The 16055-nt window shown below is 37.1% G+C and overlaps 1 protein-coding gene across 1 annotated transcript in view; it reads right to left on the bottom strand.

The window, feature by feature from the left end:
* LOC111153821 (guanylate cyclase 1 soluble subunit alpha 2) overlaps positions 1–16055 on the bottom strand; it is a 294976-nt gene that overhangs the window by 26205 nt on the left and 252716 nt on the right. The window contains 1 exon segment of the mRNA XM_022513074.1: positions 6585–6739. Within this exon segment, the coding sequence (XP_022368782.1) occupies positions 6585–6739 (155 nt within the window).

Below are 16055 nucleotides of genomic sequence, written 5' to 3'. Positions count from 1 at the left end.
CTTACAGCTGCAATACAAAAACACACAATCAGAATATAAGGGAAACCCCTTAAGGCTATCCTCAGACACTCTGCATGCCAGAAGAAAGTGGCAGGAGAGATTCAAAGTACTGAAAGTTAAAACAAAAAAACAAAAAGAAAAACAAAACATCAGAAGTACTCTATCCAGCAAGACTATCATCCAGAACAGAAGGACAGAAAAAGAGTTTCCCAATTAACACTTAAATGGATTCATCACCAAACCAGCCTTATACAAAATGTTAAAGAAAATTCTCTAAGTATAAAGGTAAGGCCAAAACTGGAAGAAAATTACGAAAGGAAAAAATTTCACTGATAAAAGCAAATATATAGTAAAAATAGATCAATCACTTATAAAGACAGTATTCAGGTTAAAACAAAAAAAAGTGGTAATGAAATCAATTATATCTACAAAAATTAGTTCAAGAATACGTAAAATAAAAAGACATAAAAATATAATATCATAATCACAAAACATGGAGGAGGAATAAAAATTCAGTCCTTGCAGTGTGTTTGAACTGAAGGAACTGTAACTTTAAATACAGACCACTGTACACATAAGGTGTTAGATATGAACACATGGTAACCACAAATCAAAAGCTTATAATACAGATGCAAAAAATAGAAATTCAAGCATAACACTGTTCAAAGCCATCAAACCATAAGGGATACGAGCAAGAGAAGAAGAAACATAGAAGAACCAGAAAAACAACCAGAAAACAATTAACAAGCATATGCCTATCAACCATTTTCAACGTAAATGATCTAAATGTTCCTATTAAAACACAGAGGATGACTGAATGAATAAAAAAAACAAGACCCATATGCATCCTGCCTACAAATTTCACTTCAAACCTAAAAACACATGCAGGCAAAAAGTGAAGGAATAGAAAAACATATGCCATGCAATGAAAGTGCACAAAGGGTAGCACTTCTTGTATCAGACAAACTAAACTTCAAAACAAAGACTGTAGCGAGAAGCAGTGCAGGGCTTTACATACTGATGGAGGGAACAACCCACCAAGAGGATGTAAGTTTGTAAATACCTGCAGACACAGCGCAGGAACACAAAATAGATAAAGCGAATATTAACAGACAGAAACCAATTGACAGTAATATACTACTACTTGGGGCTTTAACACCCCACTTACATCAACGGATAGATTACCACACAGAAGATCAATAAGGGAAGAGTCGCTTCGAAACTCACATCAGACCAGATGAACCCGACATATATACAGAATATCCCATCCCTAAACAGCAGAATAAAAATTCTTTTTAAGTGCACAAGGAACACTCTCCAGGACAGATTACATGAGAGGCCATAAAATAAGTTTCAGTAAGTTTAAGAAGATTGAGATCATATAAAGTATGTTTTCCAATCATAACAGTATGATACCTGAAATCAATTATAAGAAAAATCCAGAAAAAAACCACAAACATGCAGAGGGTAAACAACGTGCTACTCAACAATTAGTGGGTCAACCAAGAAATCAAAGAAAAAAAATCAAGGAATACATTGGACAAATGAAAATGAGAACACGGCAGTCCAAAACCATGGGATGCAACATGGGATGCAACAAAAGCAGTCATAGGGAACTTTACAGCAATACAGGCCTACCTCAAAAAACAAGAAATTCTCAAAAAACCTAACCTTACACCTGAGGAGCTACAAAGGAAAAAAAAAGTACAAACAAACCCAAGGTTAGTAGAAGGAAAGAAATAAAGATCTGTGCAGAAATGAACAAAATAGAGACTAAACGGACAACGTAAAAGATCAATGAAACCGAGTTGGTTTTCTAAAAAGATCAACAACACTGAAAAAATTTTAGCCAGATTCATCAAAGAAAAAAGAGGATTCAAATAAAATCAGAAATGAAGGAGAAGAACTAGCAGCTGATGCCACAGAAATACAAAGGAGGACAAGGGGAGATGGAGAGGAGAAGGGAGTTGGGGGAAATTGGAAGGGGAGGTGAACCATGAGAGACTATGGACTCTGAAAAACAGTCTGAGGGTTTTGAAGGGGCAGGGGGGTGGGAGGTTGGGGGAACCAGGTGGTGGGCATTGGAGAGGGCACGGATTGCATGGAGCACTGGGTGTGGTGCAAAAATAATGAATACTGTTATGCTGAAAAAATAAAATTAAAAAAAATACAAAGTATTACAAGAACATATTATGAAAAGTTATATGCTCACATACTGGAGGACTTAGTCAAATGGATAAATTCCAGAAACATACCGTCTTCTAAAACTGAATCAGGAAGAAATAGAAGATTTGAACTGAGCAATTACTAGTAATGAAATTGAATCAATAATCAACAAATTCCCAACAAATAAAAGTTCCAGACCACATGGCTATACAGGTAAAGTCCACTAAACATTTAAAGAAGAGTTAATACCTATTCTTCACAAACTGTTCCAAAAAATGAAAGTGATGAAAACATCCTAACTCAATCTACAAGGCCAGCATTATTGTGAGATACCATAACCAGACTGAAGACACCACAAAATAAACAAAATCAGTTCACCTCAGTGGCTCAGTCAGTTAAGGGTCTGACTCTTGGTTTTGGCTCAAGTCATGATCTCAGGGTCCTAATATCAAGCCACACGTCAGGCTTCACACTCAGGGTAGTCTGCTTGTGCCCCTCCCTCTGTTCCCCCCTTACCCTGGAAAAAATGAAATCTTTAAAAAAAAAAAAAGTACAAAACAACCAACCAACCAACTACAGGCCAATACATCTGATGAACATAAATGCAAAAATCCTCAAACGATTATTACACCCAATGCAGCAACACATTAAAAAATTATTCACGGTGATCAAGGGGGATTTTTTTCCAGGTATGTAATGGTGCAAGTCAGTCAGTATGATACATCACATTAACAACCGGATAAAACCATAGGACCATCTGAAGAGATGCAGATTATAGCATTTGATATTTTCAACATTTTTTCATGATGAAAACTCTCAACAACGTGGGTGTAGAGGGAACAGAACTCGACATAATAAAGGCCATATATGACCAACCCACAGCTAACATCATACTCAGTGGTGAAAAACTGAGAACCTTCTCTCTAAGATCAGGAACAAAACAAGGGTTCCATTCCTGCCACTTTCATTCAACGTAGTGCTGGAAGTCCCAGCCATAGTAATCAGACTAGAAAAAGAAACAAAAGACATCCAAATTGCTCAGGAAGAAGTAAAGCTGTCAGTCTTTGTCGATGACATGTTACTATATATACTATATACAGAAAACCCTAAAGACACCACCAAAAACTATTAGAAATGATAAATGAATCCAGTCAAGTTGCAGGACACAAAATCAATATAAAGTGTGTCATGTCTCTATATACTAGTAACAAAGTAGCAGAAGGAAAAATTAAGGAAACAATTCAATTTACAGTTGCACCAAAAGATAAAATACCTAGGAATAAATTTAACCACACAGGTGAAAGTTCTAATCTCTGAAACCTACAAAACATTATTGAAAGAAATGGAAGATAAATGTAAAATCATAGCAGGCTTATGGATTTGAAGAATTAATATTGTTAAAATGTCTATATTACCCAAAGCAATATATAGATTAAATGCAATCTCCTTCAAAACATCTAGAGCATTTTTCCTACAACAAATAAAATTTGTGAAGAACCAGAAAAGGCCGTGAATGGCCAAACCAATCTTGAGAAAGAAGAACAAAGCTGGAGGTTTCACATCTCAGATTTCAAGATGCACTTACAAATCTGTAATAACCAAAACAATAAGGTACGGGCACCAAAAAAGACACAAAGATCAATGGAACAGGATAGAACTCAGAAATAAACCTAAACGTATATGGTTGATTAATAAGTAACAGAGGAGGCAAGAATATACAATGGAAAAAAGAATTTTCACAAAACATTTTTAAGAAACTGTGCAGCTACATGCAAAAAAATGAAACTGAACCACTTTCGTATACCACACACAAAAATAATCTTGAAATGGATAAAAGGCCGAAATGAGACACCTGAAACCATAAGACTCCTAGAGGAAAACAGAGAGTAATCTCTTTGCCATTGGCTTTAATAACATTTTTCTACATATGTCTCCTAAGGCAAGGGAAAGAAAAGCAAAAATAAACTTGGGACCCCACCAAAATAAAAAGCTTTTGTAAAAAAGCAAAGGAACCATAAGCAAAATGAGAGAGTAACCTACCAATGAGAGAAGATATTTGCCAATGATCTATCTGATAAAGGGTTAATATCCAAAATATAGAAAGAACTTATAGAACTCAGCATCACAAAAACAATCTGATTAAAAAATGGGCAGAGGACCTGAATAGACATTTTTCCAACTTCCAAAGAGACACGTGGATGGCCAACAAACACAAGGGAAGATGCTCAACATCACTCATCACCAGGGAAATGCTGAAGAGTCCCCCCGACCAAAACAAGACAAGACACCCGGACACAATGAGACCTCACCTTATACCAGTCAGACGGCTGCTATCACAACGCTGAGAACAGCAAGTGCTGGCAAGGATGTGGAGAAAAGGGAAACCTCGTCACTGTTGGTAGGAATGTACACTGCTACAGCCCACTGTGGAAGAGAATGTGGAGTTTCCTCCAAGTGTTAAAAACAGAAATGCCATATGATCCAGTAATTCCACTATCGGGTCTTTACCCCAAGAAAAAGAAAAAAGACTAATTCAAAAAGATACAAGCACCCCTGTGCTTATGGAAGCATTATTTACAGTTGCCAAACATGGAAGCGACCCAAGTGTTCGTCGACAGATGAATGGATCAATATGGGGCATATATGTATGTGTGTGTACATATCATATATCTGCATATATATTTATAACGGAGTACTATTCAGCTATAAAAAAGAATGTGCTTTTGCCATTTGCAACAACATTAATGGACCTAAGTACAGAGGCCACTTTTAGGCAAACAGGCTTTAGCAATGGAATGCAGAAAGGACCAGAGGGACCACCTGGCTGACTACATACAGGCCCATCCAGTGACCCCCCCCTCCACCCAACCAACCTCAAAACATCCACAGGCCCTAGCTGACCAATGGGTTACTTAAAACCAAGCACAGTGATCAAAAGGAGAATTCTATATGCCACCATACCTCCTCACCTTCTCTCTTTAAAAGCAGCCCACTGCCTTGTGGCAGACAACCCTCCTCTGCTGTCCTGCTCACCACTCGCCGCAGGTGTATTCAGTAAATATCTATCTCCTTTGTTCTGCCTCAGTGAATTCTTTCCTCTCCCCTGCCCCCAGCTTCCAGCTGATCATTGCCCCACATCTGGAGGCCCCCATCTGATTGAGAGACACTAGAACATATGACACTAAATGAAATAAGTCACAGAACAACCAATACCATAGGATTTCATTTATATGTGGCACCTAAAAACCAAAACAAAGAAAAGAGACCAAAAAACTGATGCTTAAGTACAGAGAACGAACTGCCGGTTGCCATCAGGGATGTAGGTGGGAGGATAGGTAAAATAAAGAGGATAAAGAACCACAGAGTCCCAATATAAAATAAGTCACGGAGATGAAAACTACAGCATAGGAAATATAGTCAATAATATTATAAAAACATTTTACGGTGACTTATGATTGACTGCACTTACCATGTGAACAGAGTAATGTATAGAATTGTCAAAGTAATATGTTATATGCTTGAAATTAATATATTGTATGTTAATTATACTTCAATAAAAATAGAAAAAGAAAAAATATCAATGGTCATTATTTCCACTCAACAGTTTTACATTATGATTTCTTAGTTATCCAAACCACGACACCACTTAGCTTGCAGAACAATGCCAAGCATAAAACCAAAGTCTAACATACAGGAGATAGTCACCTTAATCTAGAAAAGTGCATCCTACCAATGCATTTATTCATTAATTCAACAAATACTTAGAGAGTGCTTCTTTGTGTTAAGCATGTTCTGCAAGTTCTGGGAATGTAATGATGAGCTAGAACAGACATGGTCCCCGTACCTAGGAAGTGCAGTAACCAACAGGTGAACGGACATCTACCAGGGACAAAATACAGATGTGCTCAGCTGTCAGCTGTGTGTGTAGAGTTGTTAAATATGACCTTTAAGACAGAGTTTGAAGTTTAACTCTCTGCCCAATATATATTTAACTTCAGAGATTCATTATTTACCCTAATTATTCCAAAGAATAAAAGCAGACAAAATGTCTTTTCTCTCTCATTCCTCAGACCTTTATAAATATTGAGGAACATTTTGAAAATGTGAGGACTCTGGGTGTGATGCCGAAATCTCCAACACTTGCTCTCCTGTATTCAAACAGGTGTACCTCAGAAGGAGGGCAACTGTGGGAAATGACAAAGCCATGTTTACCTCTCAGTCAAGTCAAGCTCCTTGTGCACTCTCTCCTGGTGCGCGTGAACATTTGTGACAATTGCTACCTTTCAGACTGGGTGGACCTACACCTATCACCTTAGAGAATGACAAGATCAATAAATATAGGGTCTCACAAATCACAGGATGTTAGCTCAAGCCAAGGCCAAAGACAGGAGGAGGAGGAGAGGTCAGAGAACACTTACTGGTAAGTGGTGGGGCTGACATTGATGCGCCGAGGGTGACTTCCTGATTCGAATTTGCTTGCCAGAGTGACATTATTTCCAAACAGGCAATATCGTGGCATTCTCACTCCAACAATTCCAGCGAGCACAGAACCCGAGTGAATGCCTATCCTCATCTAAAAAAAAGAAAGAAAAATAAAAAGGATATATTTATGCTTTCTTTCGGCATGTAGTTCTTTTAGTGAAAAGTAATTTTGTAAGCCACTGAACTTGGATCTCCTCAAAGACAGGAACTGGGCCTTGGCCATTTTTGTGAGCCTGATATCTAGATCATTATAGTGCCAATGAACATGAATACCATGGAATCAATGAATACGTTAATTAACTACAGGAAAAAATTATGTTTAATTTGCTATATAAATCTGGTAATATTATAAGTCAAATCACATTTCTTCTGTACAGATTCTGTTGTAATATATAAAAAAATGTATATTCTCCCTCTAGTTATTCTTATATACAACCCTATTTTTTCCCTTCATAGAATTAAGCACAGTTATAAATTATATATATTTCTGTTTATTTTGTTTAAATGTTAGATTGTCCTGAGAGAAGGATCCATATCTATTTCCCAACTGCTGAATATTCAGTACTTAGTATTGTACTTAGAGCAAAGTAGGCCCTCAACAGTAAATGATAAATGTTGATAAATTGTCAGAATTCTTCAACATTATATTAAAATGAAGTTAATGAAGTTATAGAGAATTTAACCCTCAAGTCAGTCAAGAAGTGTCTACTGAAAACCCTGGAAAATAAATTAAGAGCCGTGTATTTTACACTCTGTGAATCTGATAAATACAGTCTGACCCATGTCTTCCATGTGCAGTTGGTATGTACTTAAACGTGATTAAGCAATGACATTGTATCTACAAAGTCTACACCAAAATAACTGAAGCTAATGTTGACCCAGCGGGAAATGATATCCTTACTGCTAAGGGAATGTGGGAGAGAAGGAAGAGATCTGACCCCTAGATGCCTACTACCTAAGTGAAATGTCACCCTTCACTACCACATCTGCTTTTGGCCCTGCAGTTGTCTTCACAGAATTCTGTGACTGACTTTTGTCATGGACTGGAGAGTTTAGTACTTATCAACTATTAGTAAGACAGGTTAAAACCAAGGTGATCTGGCTGGAATTCTTAATAAACCTCTTCATCTATTTTTTTAAAAACGATCCTAACACTGATTTGGAAATTCAACAGGCTAGCAAGGTACATTTCAGAAGGAAGAAAGAATATTTTCTTATTAGTATAAATGTATCTAATTAGTACGTGGATATCATAATACTGGTATCTAGACAGAGAAACAGACTAACAGAAGAGATCACATAGGAAGACTTCCATGCATATGTAGGTGGTTGATATACGATAGGGTTGGCATTTCAGATTAGTGAGAACAAGGTAGTATTTCCATTGGGCTGCTCTGGATCGAATGTATCTTCGTATTGAAAAAAAAAATTCCAAGTAGATTAAAGATCTTAATGTAGAAGGCACAACTTTACAGCTTCAAAACTAATTGTTTTAAGTAAGATAAAGGTCAATGTGCAGTATCAGTAATACTCTAAAACACAGAAATCCTAAAGGGTATACTTTGATCAGTTTCTCAGTAACAGTTTCCAGGGTGAGTGGTCCATATGGTCAGGAAGCTCTGTTAGATCAGGGACCAGTTCCTTATCACCAGGTTTCTCCTCATGCTTGTCACATATTCCTCATTGGGAAACCTGAAGCTGAATCAGGGGCATCATGTTCAAACTCACGATGGGGCAAAATAGACCCTTCCTGCCCAGGGGAGAGGTCATGACGTTGCCTCTTCAGGTGATCTTCATTCCTTTGGGAAGATCCAGATTTACATCTGCAATCATTTTCCTTCTGTCTAAAAGAATTTCTTAATTTTTGCACGATAGGTTCATGATGATGAATTCTTTTGGCTTTTGTACGTTTGATAAAGTCTTTATTTTGTCTTCCTATCTGACATATTTTCGCTGGGTATAGAATTCTAGGTTGACAGGGTTTTTCCCCCATCCGTGCCATACTTTAGTATGGCATTGTCTCCTTTGCATTGTTAACCATGAAAACACTACTGCCATCCTTTTCTTAATTCCTTTATATGTAATAGATCTTTTTTTTCTCCTGGTTGCTTTGAGTTTTTTCTATTTTTTGCTAGTTTTGCAAAATTTAGTTTCGATTTCTCTTGATGTTGTTTTCTTCACGTTTCTTACGCGTGGGGTTTGTTGGGTGTCTTGGATCTGTGGTTTTATAGTTTTCATCAAATTTGGAAGAATTTCAGCTATTCTTCAAATATGTTTTATATCCACCTTTCTCTCTCAGAGACTCCAAGTACATGTCTATTGGGATACTGAAAAGTATTTCCATGGTTGACTAATTTACTCATTTAAAATATTTTTTTCTGTTTATTTTGGATAACTTCTGTTGTAATGCCTTCAAATTTGCTAATCTTTTCTTTTGGAATGTCTAATCTTTTGTTAACCTTATCCGGGGCAAAAATTGTGGTTTTCATCTCTAGAAGTTCAATCTGGAAATTCTTTTTCTTTTTCAGGTATCAAATTACCTTTTGAACATATGGAATACAGTTAAAATAACTGTTTTAATACTTCGCTAATTCTAACAACTGTGAGTCTGTTTCAGTTTTGATTGGTCTTTCTCATCATTATGGGTCATATTTTTCAACTTTACAGTATGCTAGTAATTTTTGGTTGGATGTTAGGTATCATTAATTTGACTTTGTTGAGTGCTGGATATTTTTTTATATTCCTCTAAGATTTTATTTTATCTGAGAGAGAGAGTGAACGAGCACAAGCAGGGAAGAGTAGCAGAGGGAGAGGGAGAAGCAGACTCCCTGCTAAGCAGGGAGTCTGATGTGAGGCTTGATCCCAGGGCCCTGAGATCATGACCTGAGCCAAACACAGACACTTAAACCACTGAGCCACCTAGGTGTCCCTATTTTTCATAGTCTTGTAAATATTCTTGAATTCTACTTAGGGATGTAGTCAGATTATTTGGAAATAATTTGTTCTTTTTGAGTCTTGCTTTTTAAGATCTGCTGGGCAAGGCCTGAGGAGTATTTCATGTAGGGCTTGTTATTCCGCTAAGGCAAGAATACCACAGACCCAGTGCCCATGCTTTAGGAGGTACTCCAGTCTTCCTGATGGGAACAAGCATTTTTCCCCCCAGGTCCTGTGTGAGTGCCAAGAACCTTTTCCTCTAATCCTTCCAGGTGATTTTCCCTATTGGACTCAGTGGTCTCCTCACATACAAACAGTAATCAGTGCTGTGCAGAACACATAGGAGGCTCCGCAAGATCTCTGTGATTTTTGTGCAACTTTCTCCTTGCCAGTACTCTATCTGTGACCTCTGACTTCTCTGATCTCCCCAGACTCTCAGCTCTGTCTCTTCCACTCCAGGAGTTCATTGGATGCCTCCTGGTTTGCTTCTCCTTGCACCAGAGCCTGGACGTTCCCAAAGCAATAAATCAGGGAAATCATATGTCTCATCTTATTTGTTTCCTATATCTCAGGGGTCACTGCTTTCTAGTGGCCAGTGTCATACACTGTTCTACTGTATTTTTTTTCCTCCAGATTTTTAATTGTTTAAGGTAGAAGTATAAATCCAGTCTCTGTTATTCCATATTAAATGGGAGAAGTGAGATAATACTTTTTTTTAAGAAACTTATCTTTCTGAAAAATGTAGGCCTGTTTCTGATAAGTGACTATCTATTTAGGTTTAAAAAGGTTAAAAAAATGCTGAGTAATAATAGTCCTTTTAATCAATATAATTATAAACCACCTTTCTCTAAAGTTAGCAAAGGATTTTGCAATATTATTGTATTTCTTTAAGTTTCTTTTTGCTTTTACAAGGCATATTTATATTAAACTCCCTGTGTAATACTGGCTTGCCTGAAAAACACCCAGACCTCAGATACAAAGGTTGTCAGTTTGGGCCTATGATCACTGTACTGATTCCTTTAAGCAGGAGGCAAAAAGAAGTGAATATCACATTGACACATCTCACAGCCTCTTTATTCTGTGATTTTTGTTTGAGAAAAAGACTCCATGCCCCATACCAACTACATGGAAAGTTTATATGGTTCCACCAATGCTTCCTTTCAAAAGACCTGAGGGTTTTTTTAGCCAAATTATCAAAATGAGAATTATTATAACCTGAAAAATGTTGATGATCAAAACCCTGATATCTTGGGGTAGGTGGATGGAGAAGTGGTCATTTAAAAAAATTATCTCTTAGGGCGCCTGGGTGGCTCAGTGAGTTGGGCCGCTACCTTCGGCTCAGGTCATGATCTCAGGGTCCTGGGATCGAGTCCCGCATCAGGCTCTCTGCTCAGCAGGGAGCCTGCTTCCCTCTCTCTCTCTGCCTGCCTCTCTGTCTACTTGTGATCTCTCTCTTTCAAATAAATGAATAAAATCTTTAAAAAAAAAATTGTCTCTTAGAAGGCCACTGACAACATGCACAAACATATCAACAACCACACAAAGAGCACAAACCTGTTGTCCTTGTCTCTACCATATAATAAAATGAAATTCGGAGAATTATTTAATTGTGGAAGTAAGGAGATCTCATGGGAACTTACAAATGGAATCATCAGACTGTTTTATTTTGCATCTCCTTTGACAACTTATTGAGATTTCCAAGGAATTATTGCCTATCTACGGAAATAAGTGATTGCCTCTCTCAGAGTATATCAAGAACATCTAGAAGGTACACAAAATAGATACATTTAATGCTCATTGAGGAATACAGATTCACTTTGAAGAGATTTAACATTATTTAAATAATTTAACCACTCAGTACCATCAGCATCTATCTGCCCAGTACCTCCTAACTAAAGAGGGGGGATGCACACTAAACCAGGGGTTGTTACCTAGGGACATTTCCGCCCTTCAGCCAACATCTGGCAATGTCTTGAGACATTTTTTATTTTCACCACTGGGATGGGGAGCTGCTACTGGCATCTGCTCAGTCGAGCTAGAGATGCCCAGGACAACTTCCCCACAACAAAGGATTTTCCGGTCCAAAGTATCAGTAGTGCGGAGTCCAAGAAAACCTGCACTGAATGGACTTCCAGCAACTGATAGATACTTAGAAGACCAGCACACATGCAAAATAATAAATGCATGAATCAGATCAAAGCTTTGATGTGTAACACCAGACTTCACTTTTTAGAGGACACTTATGAAGAAGAAAAAATACTGTTTGTCCTAGGGAATCACTGAAAAACACAGTAACTTCTGGATCTATCCTGAGGTTAGGATATCTGTTACCCCGCCTCCTGCACCTGTATGTGTGAAACACTACACAACCCTGGGAAACATCAAAGTCCCCAATTATTAAAAGATGACATTATTCTCATAATACTGTACCGATCGTTCATTAGCTGAGGCACAAACACAACTGCATGTTTAGACATTTCTCCCACAACTCCTAAAAATAGAAGGCTTCAGTAGTTCAACCTCAGTTAGCCAAAACTCTCCCTGGTTTAGTCAACAGGAATCTTCTGGTTGGAAGACAGCAACGGATTCATTAGTCTGGCTCCTCATTTCACAAATAGACTGAAGTCCAGAGGAGCACAACGAAAAAGAGCAATTAGCCCACAGTCAGCACTTCCAAAAATGTCAGTTCCCTTCCCATACGCCACGGTACCCAACTACACTGCTTACGGCATCAAAGACAATGCTACAGACCCGTTTAAAATTCAGTCAATACGTTTACTAATTCCCTAATGTCCAAATCCAACTGAAACCATGATTAATATGAGTTCCGAGCCAGCAAGTTATTAAACAAATACCAGTTTGTGTTGAAATAGTCCTATTTGAGCAAAACAGAATGTCCACATTCAAACAGAAGGTCTATAGTAGAAAAAACAAGAAAGACTTCTGGTAGAAAAAGCCAGTTAGCAGTTTACTCATGTCTGCATTTAAGTTTTATTCTTAGATTCATGTTGTTAAGATTTTAAGCTGTTAAAAATAGTTAATTAACTGTTTTAATGGTCAGCCCACTAAAATCATGATTCACATTATTAGGAAACAGGGAGGGAAGCAAGTACTTCATCTTTCTACCAGTATTAACATGCATTATAAGTTTTATCATAAAATATTCCCTTCCCTAATAAAATTAGATAAGTGAAATTTATCTTCACATTTTTATTGTGTTCTTTTATTAATAATCACTATCTCCCTGACAGGAAAATACCAATTAATGTTTTAAATTCTAATTTTAAGAGCCCAAGATTCTTAGGCAGAATATAATCAACTCATATAACGTAGGCAGTTTTTTTTTTTAACAATTTCTCCTTGTTTCCCCCATGTCCAAGAAAACAGGGAGAAATAATCTCTGTAGATATGTGGCATTTTTCCTTCTATCAGGGGACTCAGCCTCCAAATGGTGGTGTCAGGATGTCACATTCTCAAGTAATATACTTGGACAAATAGCACTTTGGGCAAAAATGTCTTACTGTGTTTACTTTAAACATCACAGAAGTACCATTCATAGACAATTTTCAATTTACAGAAAGTATTTGACACTCCCCCCCCCAGAAAAAGGCTCCCATCACTGGTATGGTAACCTATAACTTCAGACACAAGAAATAGAGTTACTTCTAGAAAATAAAATGGTGAAATTTCAAATAATAGGTCCTTTCGAGTTAGGGGAGAAAGTGAGTTTGTAATCTTGTTTATGTGTTTTTGAGGGGAAAGATAGGACCTTACCAAAGATGATTAGGAGGGCATGCCTGGAATCCTCCAACAGACACCACTGAACATGTTACTGGAGGCTGTGAAGGGGGTACAGCAATATGGCCCAGTACCACCACCTTCTTATGATACCATTACTCTGTACTGTTACTGTGTACCAAGAACCATTGTGATTATTTAAATACACTGGATGCCTAATAAATATTTTAAATTTGACTGAACTTGTAGGAGAGTTATTATTAAATAGGCCTCGATGTTGAATTTGAAAGTTGATCTTTGTGCAGAAAAAAATTGCTTTAAGAATTGTTTTTAAAGGGGGAACTGATTTAAAGCAATTGACATATTTAAGTCAAATATGCCTATTTTTAGGAATAACATATAATTTTGCAGTTGAGAAACACAGCATTTTGTGCCAGAAATGTGGACAACTGATACATCACTTAACATAGTATTATAATTAAAAATGTAAGGAACTGCTCATTATAATAACAAAAGCAGAATTAAAAGGAATATTTTAGAAATTTGAGAAAGTGATTGATACCATTTTCTACCAGCATTTGATTTTCATTCTGATATGCGGAAAATAATTCAAAACCTTTTTCTTCAAGAAACATCCAATCCTTGGCCATCTATCCAGGATGCTAAGGAAACACCCTACTAATCATATCCATAACATTAACCAAATCATTGTATTACATACATCTTTACTATTTAATCACACAGATTGAAATTTATTTCTCATATCATAAAGGCATTCCTTGTTAATGGTTTCGTTTTTAACCAACAAAGTCTATAAATTGCTATAACTTCAAAGCTCTTAGAAGCTTCTATTTTAAGACTACTACTAAAAAGTATTGCTACTAATTCTCTCTGTTAACTGATGTAAATCATTTACTGTCAAAATGCAGATCTTAACAGATAATCTGGAGCAAATTTCTAGTTTAAAAGAAACTTTACAATATTGTGGACTCAAAAAATTATTTTAAAAAAGCTTAAATATGTAGAAATGGGATAATGGGATTTAGCAAAGAATTCTAACAGCATGGAGTGTGTATTTATCGATTTATAAATTAATCCATCTAAACTATAAACAATTTATATTTATGTTTTTATTTATTTCTATTTTTATTATTTTTATCTATTTATGTATATCTTATTCTAAAGACCAAGGACCAAAGTCAGCCAATAGAATTACTTTCCTTTCAACAAAAATATCCCAAAGTTTGAGTCCTTTTAGTAGTAACCTGGGAAATGCGCAATTTCAAAGAATAGAAAATAACCCCTGCTTTTTCGTACCTTAAAGGAATTATAAAATGCAATCTGAGGGTTTTGAAGGGGCGGGGGGTGGGAGGTTGGAGGAACAAGGTGGTGGGTATTAGGAAGGGCACGGATTGCATGGAGCACTGGGTGTGGTGCAAAAACAATGAATACTGTTATGCTGAAAAGAAATTTAAAAAAAATGCAAAATGTGAGAGCGTGTTTGCCCTCTTCCACTCCTCATTCCTTCCTCAGCTCCCATCTCTTCCTTTCCCTTTGTGCAGGCCCCCTCTCTCTCATCCAAAGTCCTTACCTAACAATTCAATCTCGAATACTTGTTAGGCACTGTGGAGGACAAGAAGGACTGAAAGACTTTATTCACTTCAAGGAACCTCAGATCTTACAAAGTTAAGCAAAGATAGAAATCTTATAAGAAAAACATACACATGTGGTCAGTAAATACCAATTTTAGATTCTAGATATTAAAATTATTGTTAAAAAATTAAAAACAAAATTTGCAAATACATGATTTTCCACTTAAATACTACTTAAAACCCAGTTCTTCTATGAGGAAATGGCATACACTATATTGTGATGTCCATGCCTACTGCTGATAATCGAATTTCTTCAGGCCAAATTTAATTCGTTTCACATCTCAAAAGTTCTATGTCTGAGATAGAAAAAATGCACTTGATAGATGTGTTCAGTAAAAAAATCTTTACTAATTATCCTCTTTTGTAAGCCACACCTTTCTCCTTTGTAAGAATTGATGACATGGACAAGTTTACCCCCAAATAAAAGGAAAGTAACCAACTCCGGAGTTACAATGTGTAACTCTTGGCAACACTTCGGAATCAACTAGGGCACTTTAAAATTGCTGTTTGGTTCTCGCTTCCCAAGATTCTGATGTAATGAGTTCAGAATGAGATGTGGGTCTTGGGACTTTTAACTCTGGACTTGCTAATGTACATCCAAAGTTGAGAACTGAAGTGCAGAACATCGTTTATGTCTCTCACACGCGCTAACGGATCATCAGCACCGCAGAAGCCAGGTCGCTCCAGAGGCCCTCCTGCTTCCCAGCTCACGCCCTGAGCCTTCGGATTCACACGCACACTAATTCCGTGCAGCCTTGAAAAGGAAACACAATATTCCATCTTGCTTCCAGAAGACAGCATTCCTGTGTATCTCTCGAAGACTTTTGAAAAGACTAAAAATATATGTTTTATTAAAATGTCAGCAAATAGTGAGGCACCTGTGTGGTTCGATCAGTTAAGCTTCTGCCTCTGGCTCAGGTCAGGATCTCAGGGTCCCGGGATCGAGCCCCTCCTTGTGCTCCCTGCTCACCAGGGGGTCTTCTTTTCCTTCTCCCTCTGCCCCTCCCCCCACCATGAGCTCTCTCTCTCTCTCTCTCTCTCTCTAATCAATAAATAAAATATTTTTTAAAAATTAGCAAATAG

The sequence above is a fragment of the Enhydra lutris genome, unplaced genomic scaffold, assembly GCF_002288905.1.
Source record: "Enhydra lutris kenyoni isolate GAN:26980312 unplaced genomic scaffold, ASM228890v2 scaffoldscaffold34, whole genome shotgun sequence".
Lineage (NCBI taxonomy): Eukaryota > Metazoa > Chordata > Mammalia > Carnivora > Mustelidae > Enhydra > Enhydra lutris.
Note: the sequence above shows the minus strand (reverse complement) of the source record. Positions and strands in the feature narration are given on the sequence as shown.